The 14,887-nt window shown below is 37.3% G+C and overlaps 1 protein-coding gene across 2 annotated transcripts in view; it reads right to left on the bottom strand.

Annotated features, from left to right (window-relative positions):
- The window catches only part of LOC136248268 (glutathione synthetase-like), a 29,679-nt gene extending 18,079 nt beyond the window's left edge, over positions 1–11,600 (bottom strand). For both annotated transcript variants that reach the window (XM_066040066.1, XM_066040067.1), the window contains exon 1: positions 11,247–11,600. In XM_066040066.1, coding sequence (XP_065896138.1) covers positions 11,247–11,503 — 257 coding nt within the window. In that variant the 5' untranslated portion in view covers positions 11,504–11,600. The remainder of the gene's footprint in view (positions 1–11,246) is intronic.
- Between the last annotated feature and the right edge of the window lie 3,287 nt (positions 11,601–14,887).

Below are 14,887 nucleotides of genomic sequence, written 5' to 3'. Positions count from 1 at the left end.
GATTTGTTTGTAGCTGAATTCTCTACAGGGCGATTTGTTTGCAGCTGATCTCTCTACATGGTAGTTTCTTTGTAGCTGAACTCTCTACAATGTAACTTCTTCTAGCTGAACTCTCTACAGGATGACTTGTTTCTAGCTGATCTCTGTACAGGGTGACTTGTTCCTAGCTGAACTCTCTACAGGTGATTTGTTTGCAGCTGAACTCTCTTACATGGTGGTTTCTTTGTAGCTGAACTCTCTACAAAGTGACTTCTTCTAGCTGATCTATCTACAGGATGACTTGTTTCTAACTGAACTCTCTACAGTGTGATCTGTTCATAGCGGAACTTTCTACCGGGTGATTTGTTTGCAGCTAAATTCTTTGTATGATTGTTTCTTTGCTACTGAACTCTCTACAAGGTAACTTCTTCTAGCTGATCTCTCTACAGGATGACTTGTTTCTAACTGAACTCTCTACAGTGTGATCTGTTCATAGCAGAACTTTCTACTGGGTGATTTGTTTGCAGCTAAACTCTTTGCATGATTGCTTCTTTGTAACTGAACTCTCTACAATGTGACTTCTTCTAGCTGATATCTCTACAGGATGACTTGTTTCTAACTGAACTCTCTATAGTGTGATCTGTTCATAGCGGAACTTTCTACTGGGTGATTTGTTTGCAGCTAAACTCTTTGCAGGATTGTTTCTTTGTAACTGAACTCTCTACAAGGTAACTTCTTCTAGCTGATCTCTCTACAGGGCAATTTGTTTGTAGCTCAATTCTCTACAGGGTGATTTGTTTGCAGCTGAACTCTCTTACATGGTGGTTTCTTTGTAGCTGAACTCTCTACAAAGTGACTTCTTCTAGCTGATCTATCTACAGGATGACTTGTTTCTAACTGAACTCTCTACAGTGTGATCTGTTCATAGCGGAACTTTCTACCGGGTGATTTGTTTGCAGCTAAATTCTTTGTATGATTGTTTCTTTGCTACTGAACTCTCTACAAGGTAACTTCTTCTAGCTGATCTCTCTACAGGATGACTTGTTTCTAACTGAACTCTCTACAGTGTGATCTGTTCATAGCAGAACTTTCTACTGGGTGATTTGTTTGCAGCTAAACTCTTTGCATGATTGCTTCTTTGTAACTGAACTCTCTACAATGTGACTTCTTCTAGCTGATATCTCTACAGGATGACTTGTTTCTAACTGAACTCTCTATAGTGTGATCTGTTCATAGTGGAACTTTCTACTGGGTGATTTGTTTGCAGCTAAACTCTTTGCAGGATTGTTTCTTTGTAACTGAACTCTCTACAAGGTAACTTCTTCTAGCTGATCTCTCTACAGGATGACTTGTTTCTAACTGAACTCTCTATAGTGTGATCTGTTCATAGTGGAACTTTCTACTGGGTGATTTGTTTGCAGCTAAACTCTTTGCAGGATTGTTTCTTTGTAACTGAACTCTCTACAAGGTAACTTCTTCTAGCTGATCTCTCTACAGGGCAATTTGTTTGTAGCTCAATTCTCTACAGGGTGATTTATTTGAGCTGAACTCTCTACATGATGGCTTCTTTGTAGCTGAACTCTCTATTAGGTACCTTCTTCTAGCTGATCTGACTACAGGGTGACTTGTTTGTAGCTGAATTCCCTACAGAATAACTTGCAATGTAATATAACTGTGTAAATTATACATGCAGCTGAATGCTATATTTGGGTGACTGTTCTACTAGAGTATCTCGATCTCGCATTTGCTGCACATAGTTGCCTTTCGAATCATAACTCAGTGATTTGTACTCCGATTCTTCTGTATTACTGCTAGAACTTTCTATGATGATTATTCCAGCTACATACTGATTTTCAGCTCATTGCTCTAAGCGGTTTGCCTGGTAGACACGAAAACTAATAGTTTTTTTATTCATAAAAATCGATCGCGTAATTTTGACACAGGTTGGGTTTTGTGTCATATCTCCATGGTCTTTATCCCGATTCCTTTCAAACCACAAAAAGGCACTCCTACGATGGTTGCTCCATCTACATATCAATTTTCAACTGATTCCTCCAAGGGGTTTACCCTGTAGGCGTGACAGACCTTCGACCTTATTTTACGCAAATAATCGGTCATAACTCCGTGAATGTTCATCGGATTCCTACCAAAGTTGGTACAGAGATCCGCCTTAATGAGCCCTTTAAGTGTGCCAAATTTCAGCCCAATCCGAGCACGCACTCGTGTTTTATGGTGAATTTTGCGAAGTGTGCGTCACTTATATTTACCAACATGCTTCTGACTCTTCCTTAGCTCTGTTAAAAATAGACATGAAGAACGCTTTCAATGAATGCAGTCGTATTGCTTTTTTCGAACGAGTTGCTGAAGATTTCCCAGAGATTTCTGCTTGGGTTAAGTGGTGCTACTCACAACCTGCTGAGCTTCGTTTTGGTTCTAGACGTATCATGGCCTCATCTGGTGTACAACAAGGTGATCCTTTGGGCCCTTTGCTTTTTTCTTTAGTTCTGTTACAGTTTATTGATTTTGTCAAGCTTCATGATTTAGTCAAATTACATCTGTTGTATTTAGATGATGGGACATTTATTGGTTCGAAATCTTCCTTACTGAAGCTTTTAGATTCTTTCTCAATTCATGGTCCCCGATTTGGTCTCCATTTAAATCCGCTGTCCAAGTGCGAACTATTCTGGCCTTCTGGAGACTCTTTCTCTGAATTTCCCACCAGTATCAACCGAGCTGGTGAAGGTTTGGAGCTTTTGGGATCTCCTATTTGGGGAACTGACAACTTTTTCGATCAGTTCTTGTTCTCTCGTTAAGGTTACAGCTGCTCAAGACAGCATTGCAATTTTAGAAGACCCTCAAGTCGAGCTTCATTTACTACGCAGCTGCCTTGGAAGCTGCAAGATCATTCATCTTTTGCGCACAGTGCCATTCTGTATATTGCACTCCTTTTTAGAACAGTTTGATTCTAATCTTAAATCTTGCCTAAGTCGCATAATACAATGTAGTCTTCCTAATGATTCTTGGTGCCAAGCCACTTTACCATTTCGCTTGGGGGGTCTGGGCTTGCGCTCATCCTTTTCTTCCGCTGCTGCGGCCTTTTTGGGTTCATGTAATAGTGTTCGTCTCCTGGCTTCTCATCTTCTATCCCAGGACTTTCATGATCTAGTGTTTCCAAATGAAGAACATGCTGTTGCTACCTTTGAAAGGTTTACATCTGATATCTTTATTCCCTCTGCTACCCAGCAGGACTTGCAGGCTCTGTTAGATCAAAATCAGTATGAACAACTATTTTCTTCTTTCAACATCCGAAACCGTGCTCGACTTACTGCTCTCTCTCACTCATCTGGTACTAGCAGTGGATGGCTCAAAGCTATTCCTCAAGTCTCCCTTGCTTTGGCTATTCCTGGTCCTGAGTTTGTTATTGGCCTTCGTTTGTGGCTCGGAATCCCTCTATTTCCACTTTCCCCATTATGTGTGTGTCTTACTTCCATTGACCAATTTGGTGACCATCTTCTAGAATGTTCTCATGGTCCTATGAGAATTTGTCGCCATGATGCTCTAGTTGACATTGTTTGTCATGCTTTGTCCCAGAGTCACTCAGGAGTTTTGAAGGAACAACGTGTTTCTTATGAAGATAATTCTCGCCCAGGTGATGTGTACAACTCTGACTTTCAGCATGGTCGTCCAGCTTATTTTGATGTGTCTGTTCGTAGCACTACCCAGCCTTCTCACATTTCTTTTTCTTCTTCTTGTGCTGGGGTAGCTGCTGCAGCAGGTGAGTTAGCCAAGGACCAGAGACATCAAGATGCTGTAGAGGAGGCAGGGTGTGACTTTGTCCCACTTGTTGTAGAAACTTTTGGTTTTTGGTCACCATTTGCGCTTCAGACCCTTCGTACCATCGCTGAACGCACTACAGCCAGAAGTGGTGCATCAACCAAACAGGCTCATAAACATTTGTTACAACAACTTTCATCAGTTTCTTTATGGACGAACAATGCCCGTATGATTTTACGGTACTGGGCTTTGCAGTGTGAGGACTCTGATTTTCCTTTCCCCAAACCCCCGTTGTAATTAATTGTGTTTGTAGTTTAGTTGTAGAGTAATTTGTATAGGTAATCACACACATTTGAGTGCAATTAGGGAATAATTGTACTCGTAACAGGCAAAATTGCACTCGGCTTCGCCTCGTGCAATTTTGACTGTTTTGGCTTCAGTGACATGGCTTCAGTTGCTTTATGGTATTTAACTTACAGACACAAATTTGTACATGACATATTCAATGTCATTCACTCACTCAATCACTCACTCACACACACACAAAGCTAGAGACAAAGAGCTAAACAATACACACACACACACACAAGGGTTCCATAAAAGTAAGGTATCTAATAATTACTAAACATGTGAAATACACTTTTCATTACCACAAAGATAGTTCACACTTCATTAATGGCACAATTAATAAATGCACTGATGTGTGTAAAGCCATTTCTTGGGTTACAGCTCCTAAAGTAATCCCAGAAAATCCATGTCACTAATTGCTACACCTATTGTATACACTTAAACTACTACATCTGTCCAATGCATTGTGTCCAGGTTAACTTGAGGCACCCCAGTAAACTATACAAGAAGCCACAGTGCATTGTATACATACTTTAGTTTGGTATTATTGAAACATTGCCAATATAAGGACACGTGCTTATATAGAGAGGGTATAGTTATTGTATTATGTGGTTATATTAGAATCCTTCACACCAGCTCCAAGCACCTTCTACACTTTCATGTACATGCACTTGAGAGGTCTCAAAGTATCCCATAGAATTTCAAGATACCTTGATAATCACTGTTGGACACTATTGGTTGGTCTCGTTCCACTTAAGTGAATGTTGTTGAAAGAAAGGGTTGGAAGTATTTTGCATCTGAATGGTACAGAGAAGCATTCCTTTTGCTAGATATATACAGTAGACTATAGGATACATAACTGCCTCAGATATGCACATCCTAGTAACAAGCAACAGTACCCCAGAGTTACTACTAAAAGTAGACTTTAAGTAGTAACCTGATCTGGATAATAACAAGCTGTGATCATCAATTGCACAGCTCTGTGATCTCTACTTTTTTATGATCTCCTCAAACTAGTATTGTGCAAGTGCAGATTTGGAGATAAACATTTATGTAATTTCATCCCTTGTAACAACTATTGGTAACTATATATATGCCCATAAAGTACCCCAGTTTCAATAGTAACTTGTTACAGTGGTTATATTAATCATGCTGTTAAAGCTAACCACTTAGTAACTTTGGTACTATTCATGTAACAGCCAAACTAAGTGGGTTGATTGCAGACACATTCTGCATATTGTTCTCCATAATTCAGACTGAGAGAACAAGAGCTGAAACTACTAAGGTGAAACAACCATTTTGCTTGTAGTAGTTAATATTTGGAGAAGTCACGGAACCGCAATTATACATTTGGTTCTGTTCTTCCCCTTGGTAAGGTATAAATATATCTGGGTAAAACAATCTGTTACAAAAGTTAATAACCAAGCATACGGTACTAGTTGCACAGGATGAAAGTATGTAACAAGTAACTATAGTTGCTTTTTGATGTACTCTGTGTAAAGTTTGCATGCTATTGTGCTAGTATTGTAGACTGAACTATCAAGTAATATGACAAAACTAAGTCAAATCACATAGATAATGTACCTCACAAAAAGTACACATGTGCTTACAAATAAACTAGAAGTCCTATCAGTTTTATCAAGAGTTCATAATATACTCTTTTTATATATATTATGAACTCTTGGTTTTATACATTCGAAAAGTAGACAAAAAACAAATGGAAAGGAATTTTCTGGTAGGGATAATAATAAAGTGCATGTTAGGGAGATCATCACTTGACGTGTAAATTAATTAAATCCCTACTTCTGGTTTACTGTTTATTTAATTGGCTAAAGAGATTAAATTAGCCTGTCACTAGTTTCATCACTTTATAATTTGTATTGCAATGATCCCCCCAGATTACCCACTGACCTGGAAAGTAAAATCAGATGAGTATAGCCCTAAGAGAGGCATGTACTGAGAACATTTTGGTACCAATTAGACATGCATTACAGAGAAGTGCAGAAGTGGGCATGGGGACATACAACTTCTCCAGATGACTTTATACTCCAGCTCGACTAATCTTGTTCTCCAGTTCACATTTTCTGTGCTGATGCTTATTGACACTAATATCTAATCTATATATAGGTGCCACCCCTTGCAAACAGGCTGGAGGACAAGACCGTGATTTATTATACTCTTTTTTATAACAATATCACCAGCAATGAACAGCTTCAGATCTAATAATATATGTGACCGGATTTGCGAAAAGGTACCTTTTCCACACATTTTACATACTAGCAAACAAAATGATATAACATTTGACTCCTTACACTGATTAACTTGCACTTGGTATCAAAATGCAGCCAGATACTGTAGTTACACTCATAGAAAATTTCAGGCAATGGTATGCTGTGATTAAAAAGTTATGAAGCTTCAAAGTTTACAATATGGGTCAAATTTTGTGTGTGAAAAAGGTACCTTTTCGCAAATCCGGTCACATATGTACATCATCAAGTACAGTTAAATACATCAGGCTTACAAAGAATTCATCACATGTAATCTAGTAGATGACAGCCACTTCACCTGGACAAAACATGACCAGGGTGACTCAACTAAGTTTTAACTCTGATAGAGAAGTTGTATTAAGGTTAAGTGGAGACCAGAGTTTATTATAGCTATGTACCACTTTCACACTTCACTTCAAAGGGAAGAGAAGGTGTATAAATGCCATAAACCACCGCTATCAGTGCTCAGCAATACATCAATGAGAAACAAATGTAGTGTATCATACAGTGCGGTAGTAATGTATATTAGGGATTATGGAGATTCGAACTTTTTTCACAAAAAATTACCAGAAACCAGTCTCACAATATCTTCATGCTTGGCAGTATTGGCTAAGTAGAATTAAGCCCAAAAATGTTTTCAGAGTGGCCAAAAATGTTTCTTATAAGCTACTGACTGACTGACTGACTGACTGACTGACTGCCTGCCTGCTTACCCACCTGCCTGTCTGATGCCTTCAAACAAGTGTAACTTGATAATGGCTAAGGCTATGGGCTTGACTTTTCAGTTGCTTCAGCCCGACAGGTGCTTTTTGGCATATTGTAGTACATACATGTACACATCATGGACTTAACTTTATCCTCCTTTGTGTCCCATTTCTCCTCACTGACAGTATAAGGTGTTGATTCACAGTAGCTGGCGCATGATGGCTTCCTACATTTGTAACAGAAATCTCATAGTATTCTTCAGTTGTAATGCTGTGTAACGGACTGAACACTGTAGACAAATCACTTCACCTTTTCAGTAATTGATAGTTGGGCACACGTTCTCATGGAAACATTAAGTATGGTACCATTCTTACTTTTGATGTGGCATGCACTGGTTCACCAGTCACAATAATGGTAGAAGGAAAAATTAGGAAGTTTATGTTCGATTAGGGATCGTAGACATGTAACAAGGGAGGTTGCCTAACCTTCCTTGTTTCTTATGCCTATTATCCCTAATCAAACTAAAAATTCCTAATTTTCTTTCTACTTGTAAAAAATATATCCTTCCTAGGAGGGAGTATATATTTGAAAAGTTGTACATGGACTTGATATTTTGTTGTTTCATTTATTATTAATGAATGAGACCACAGATTAGTTTACATTGCTGTTTTGACATCTGGTGTGATGTCATGAACACATAGGAAGTATAATGTGACTCTTAATGGATTTAGTCATTGTTGACATATTCACAACTTTAGTTTATTCATGGCTATTAAAGACAAGTACTTAAACATCAATTATGAGCTATATAGCATTTTTGCTTAATTGCACACCCACAACAAAACTTACTTATGTAATTGTATACCCACAACTGAATGTCAATACACTTTTGTTCAGCCTTAGTAACACCTTGTCATTATTACATATTAAGTTATCCACAATCAAAATTCACATGGCCCAATATAAATACACTTGTAAAGCATACCTGCAGTTTCCCGCACTTGCAGATGTCACCCAAGTGGAACATAATAGTTGTAACATGGGCACCTGATATATATGCCAAGCATGAGAGCTGCAGGCCCAAGGGTAAGTACATATGGCAAATCACTCATGCCCATGTATATAGCTAACCAATCAAATAAAATAATCCATCACTCGCACTTGTATAAGCAATAGATATACTATAATGGCATAAGACTGTACCTACTCAAATGAGCTATAGACATTCTTCCACATGGGTTCTAAATCAGATGTCACATGCCAACGCTATAAGCTTTGCATCCAGCTGTATTATTTCATATTGGGACAGGCAGCAATGATATTAATCTGGTCACTTTACAAAAACAAACAATTACTGTAAAGTTACATAGTCTCATTCATTTTGAACCATTCAATGGTTTCCTTGTGCAACAAGTTGCAGTTAAATATTCCCAATTATGACAAAATCTCACAGCCTATGGCTTGCCAATTATCAAACACCAATCGTATTTTCAAACAAACTGATTATTGAACATTCATATACTAATCTACTGTAGCACCCCCTGCACACTGTAAAAAAGTGAAGTGTACCCTGTGACATCGCCACAACAGCACACTTTGGTGTCACTTCGTTTTTTACAGTGTGAAGATTTGTTCAGTCACTTCAAGGTTTCTGTACATATAAGATATGCATCTACTATGACAGAAGTTTCACTTGATCGTGCTGTTCAGCAGTTAGCTATACAGGTTAGACTGACAACTATACCAGGTGCATATCCAGTGTGGAAACTATTACTAAAGATGAAGATGTTCTGTTGGCTTTATACGTAGTTCACTAAGCTTTTGGTTAGCTTGTAAATTTTGTGTAACCCATTCAGTAGGCTAAGTTCAACAATTAGCTATAATTTTTAACTAGTACATAGTATAAAAATATTGGAATAAAGATTGCTGGAAAAAGTAAAGAAACGAGTCACACAAGCCAGCATGTTAAATACAGAGAGATCTCTATTCAAACTCAATGGATATGGTAGAGGCTATAAGGAAAACAAAGTAGTTTTTATAAATCAGGGGCAAGTAGCTAAGTACTTTTCCTCGATCTCTATTCCCATGTTTTAATTTTTTATAATTATTTCTAAACTACTTTCATAAATATGAATAGCTTACATGATAATAACAGATGCTGGTGGTGTTTGATATACACAGTACTAAACATTTACATCAAGTTAGTAATCATGTACATTAGATGTTGCTCGAGATATAGGTTTTATTATTATCACACAGCCCTACCATACTGCTTTGATATCCAACTATAGACAATATCTAGCATGCCGTGGTCAACAATAGTATGGCTTCTAACATATATGCACACTTGTTCACAATAAGTCAAGTATCCAGTGGTACACAACAACATGTTGCTCTGGTATGAACTTATTATATTGTGGTTAAATATAGGTAATGATAAGGTTTCCAAATGAACATGTTAATGTGAATAGATTGGATACTTATTAACACATCATAGTTAATTATGACTTAACCACAAAAAGTGTTTTAGAATTTGATACCATTCACCAACATAAAACACGTACTAAAACTTGTACTTTCAAAAACTGCACTAAAACCTTAGTGCAGTTCGTTATAAATACTGCTAGCAATGTTTCAAGCACTGTGCACTGTTAACACTACTAATGCACCCGTCTGTCTTCTCTATAGCCTTCTTGTAAAATAGCACACAATAATTTTACCATGCAATTATGTTATGCAACATAGAAATCACCTATAGCCTTTCAGCAGTCTGTACATTCACTCTAGCTTTGCCAGCTCTTTGGTTATATTGTTTGTAAATGGCAACGAGTGGGTAGTGTTACAAAGAATTGCTTCTCATTGTGCACACTTTCAAGCAATAGTGTAAGGTTACACATATTAGCAAAAAATACAGTAACTTTAACAAGAGTTCAAACCAAAGTTGTAAATAAACCACCAAAACTAGCACCTACCTTTTTCAAACACACATCTTTAAACAGGCTGTAGGACCAGGTGTCCTACAGACCTTCAGCACTTGTGTTTAAATAAATTTAAAATAATAGACTATGTACAGTTAGCTGTACGTATGTGCCTCTAATACTCAAGACGAGATGGTATACTACCCTATGTAATAACTTCTAGTGGTTGAAAGAGGTGTTTGTGGTCAAAAAAATGTGTTTGAGTAAATTGTATGTGAGTCCAGTAGTCCAGTCCAGTAATCCAGTCCAGTGAATGGATATACCCCAATATGCATTTAAAAATAGGTCATGGACATGAAGAAAGACATAGGAAGGAAAGTTATGTAGATTTTACCCCCAAAAAGTCCTCACATTTTGCTCTAGCCCTGTGGAAAAAAATACTAAGCTGAACAAAACTGATGGATCAAAATGACAGATTTCAGTTCTTTTAAAAAAATTATTTTAATCTGGTCCTTTTGACTTCATCTTTGGACCTAAACTTCTTCCAAATTAACTTCTAAGGCTTCTATTGAGGTTGGAACTTTTTAAGGTGGTGTTTAGTTGAGTGTTCTATTAAGACTTTGGAAATTAACAGACGATCTCTATTATGAACCACTACTGTGGTTTCTGAAAATCAATTAATTTCACAAGAAACTATTTTCTAATACCAGTATATGTGTTTTATTCAGAGATATTGGGAAACTCGGTATACTGGCCACAGTGCACAGCACACACTGAACACATGCATATAGCTATACCAAGAGTCCATAATAAAGAGGAGAGTGTCCAACTCAGTACTGTACTATCAAAAATGAGCCCGGTAAGTACATATTGATAATTGTTCCTGTTTGGTCACATTGTATCCATTTCAAAGAAGCCTCTCCATGAATGGGTGTCAAAGTGTTTAAAGGGCTTCTATCAAAACTCACTAGGCTTCTTTAATATGAATATGGCTAAAATATGGTCACACGGGGACAATTACCACTATGTACTTACCGGGCTCATTTTTGATGGACCAATACTGAGTTATACACTCTCTTCTTTATTATGGACTCTCGGCTATACAGCATGAGGAACATGAAATTCAAGTCATATTGTTGATTGTGCCATATACAGAAACCACTATTGCCAGGGAAAATGAATCTAAACATCAATAATGGTTTTCCTGTAAGCATATATTCTTGCTAATACTGAGTAGCTATTGCTGAAAACTGACCGTTGCAAAGATTCCATCAATAGCACGTCACTACTAAGTTTGTCCACTAAAAGGTTGTAATCCATTTGTACTTGTAACAAAAATTCATAGTGCTTTTTAGGATATACAGAGGGCCACAAAGTGATCGGGAATAACTGCATGGCCTTCTGCTGCACATAAGATGTTTCCTCGGATGTTTCTTTCTTTCTTAATATCACTCCGTACTCAACAGCACGATCCGTCGCATCTTGACTCAACTGCCCAAATGTAATAGACATAGGTAGTCTTCCGTGGCCAGAACTAAAATTGCCTTTCAATACAAAGCACAGATAGACCCTCAAACGATCTCGCAAACGATTCTTTAATTTACAACTGTACAAGGTCCGGCTTTGTAAACGGCGCGCGCATGGCCACTCGCCCACACAAAAGGGTCTGGCTAGGTTTATGGCTTCGAGGGGGTTTAATACTAGAAAGCAACATAGGTAGCACCAAAAGTATCTGGTAATGATAAGCCCTTACGTTACTTCCTTCCAGTGGCGTATACACAGGAAGAGTTACAGAGAAATAGTGCGCTGCATGTGTCTTTAAGAATATTCTACTGTGCTATGAAACGATCAGCAAAATAGTGCATATTTCACTGAGATCAGTGACTATAATAATGCACAAACAATTTCACAGGGTGTTATACAGTACTGAGAAATACAGTGTAAAATATGCTGCATGATATTTCTAGTCAAACCATGACAAAAGAATATTGCTACTAATTCCATAATGCATTTATATTTTACAGAAATTTTTATTGTAGTTCAAATGTTTTGTAGAATTGTGTGCCTATATGTGTGCAGTAGTTGTAACATTGCTGCAGTGAAGCATTAAACACAATAATCATACTGGCAGTTCAACAGCAAACTTGTATGGACTGTTGCTGTATGGCTTAAGCAACACACATCTAGACACAAATCGTTGTGGACTAAGGATTTCATCACCTTCATAAAACTCATCTGATACTTGAAAAAGGGGATCTGGTGATCCATTGTAGAATTTAAACCATTGTACATAAGCTAAATCATGTGATTTTGTATGATCATTGTCAGTTATTATAATTGATGATTTGAAAAAGAATCTCACAATTCCAAAATAAGGATAGGGCTCTGAGTCAATAATAGCAAAGAAAGCTTTAACTGCACTGCTACGATCTGACCCATTGAGATCTGAACTAAGAGTTAAACCATTTACTAAGCAACACGCATGTTTATCTACGCATGGAAGGAGACTTATTGAACTTCCTTCATACAAGTGTTCATAGAAGCACAGTAACTTGAGATAAAAATCTCTGGTAATTTGTACATCCAATCTACTAGGGAGTAAATATTCTACTTTCCATTCAAATCCCAACACAGTAATATCTCCTTTATCAATCAACTGTTGTAAATCATACCTGTCCTGTGCATAAGTGGCAAACATAGATTTAATGCAAAATTAAGTAGTGAAGGATGCACTGCTAGAGATGGCACCTCCCTCTCAACCGACAGAATATCATCCAAATGTGGCCAACTAGTTATTAATGGATCAGGGGGCAACACAGATCCAATATCAACATCTTTCAGGAATCTGGTAAACAATTCTAGCTCAACATGGTGATTGCTATTAGGAAGGCCAGACAATATGCCATTCATTCTTTCAAAACTAAAACACCAAAATGAATGAGGAGGTCCAAAGTCCTTTATCATGTCTGGGATATGCAGTGCCATGTGGTAATTGAAACTTCAAATCTGCCATAATTTCGTTCAAAACACTGGTGGTGAGATTTAATTAAACAATCAAGCCTAGAAATATCAGCATTTGTAAGTGCTGGCTGAACAACAATCTTGACAATTTCACATAATAACCAGATGCTTTCGTATGACTCTGGTGGAAACAATTCCCATAAACATGGTTTAGCATAAATTAAAGCAAAGTTTTTCCATTGGTCAGCTGTCAACTTAGAAAATTCCAATTTTTCTCCCAATGAATTGGGCAATCTGCCAACATCATATGGCACACTCAAGTTCTTTACTCTGTTGCTAAATGCTCTTTGAGACTGCTTACAAAACAAGGGGTCCTGAAGAATTAACTCAGTTTCACGCCTTATCATTCCCAAGAACACTGTGTGCATTGGGTCAACCATTGTCATTGTAACAATATCAAAATATGTCAATCGCAACAACTCACTCCATTTTACATCATTTTTCTTTTGTATTTCCTTTGCTTCAGTTTTATTTCTTGCATCCAAAAACTCATTAGCTTGTAGCCTAACAGTATCATTTAACCTAGGTACTAAATCATACGGCAGTGAAGTAACTCATACTACTAGTTACGTTCCATGGATTTTCCCTCTGTGCTTCAAATTCACAACGTGAGCATCCCTTGTTGGCTTTATGACCAAGAAACTGACATACTTTCCTTGCTGCTGGTATGTCACAGGAGACTGCAATGAGAGCTCCTCTTATCAGTGTAGTTGTGCTGCTACAATGTATTTGAATCCCATTCCATAATTCAATCAAGTCATTGACAAGTGGTTTCAGGAATGAATTAATGTTATCTTTGGGTTCAGTAGGTCCAGGGATTAACCCAATCAACATGGTCCATTTAGTTTTGTATCGCTGTGTCCTTGGTAAATTCAAAATGTTCAAATATATTCCACCAACCTTGTATTCAGAATGCTTAAATGGCTTAAACCAATCAACATTCATAATAAAAGCAACATTATGTATATTCTTAAAAAAACAGTTTTCACAGTTATCTCTATTAAATGATTTCCAAATTCTACCATCCCACACATCATTAATATAGGGATATCCTTGTTGAATGTAGAGAAGCTGTTCAAATGTTTTGATGCTGTAAAATTTTTAAGCCAGACAATGGGTGACAAATAAACAAATGTCTTATATGGGGCAAGTCGTATTTTCCCAGACGATAAGAATTTTTCATAACCAAGTTGCTGTGTACATTGAGAATTATACGTTTGCTTTGCACAAAGTGGTATGCTACTAGCCTCTGATAGTAATGTATCCTTATGTAAATTACAGCATCTAGGATCTGGACATACAACAAATTTTCAGTACTCAGGTAACTAATTGATACCTGCAATCATAAAAAGGTTGTGAAGAGATTTTGGAATGGAATATTGCAACGGGTGTGAGGTCAAAGTAAAAAGTAACTGTAAAATTGAAATTAATGTTGTCATAACGCTGTCACTCAGTTTGTACTTGACTTGTAATTTGACAAGTAAAACAGAAATCAAATATAAAACTGATGATGAACCTGGCTCCTCAGAAGACTCCTTCTCATTAGGACACATGCCAGATGTACACCCTTCATTCTGTTCAGGCAGCAAAGGTGTTGCAGATGGATACTCCATAGGTGACGGCTGAGTTGAAACTTCAAAACAGTCTGCTTTAAAGTTCTGTGAAATTTGTTGATAATCATCATCACTGCTGCTACTTGTGGTACTACATGTATCATCTATTGTAATCAAACAAGTATTTCACATTATAACAGCTAGGGAAATACAACGCTGAGATTTCACTATAACCTTATAGAATTATACACCTGTATGTAGTCAGTGAGTGACTATAGCTTCTGCTAATACTGTTACAGTTCAATGTAATAATTACATTACT

This window comes from Dysidea avara, chromosome 3 (genome assembly GCF_963678975.1).
Source record: "Dysidea avara chromosome 3, odDysAvar1.4, whole genome shotgun sequence".
Classification (NCBI taxonomy): domain Eukaryota; kingdom Metazoa; phylum Porifera; class Demospongiae; order Dictyoceratida; family Dysideidae; genus Dysidea; species Dysidea avara.
The sequence above is the reverse complement of the archived record's forward strand: the minus strand, read 5'-3'. Positions and strand labels throughout refer to the sequence as shown.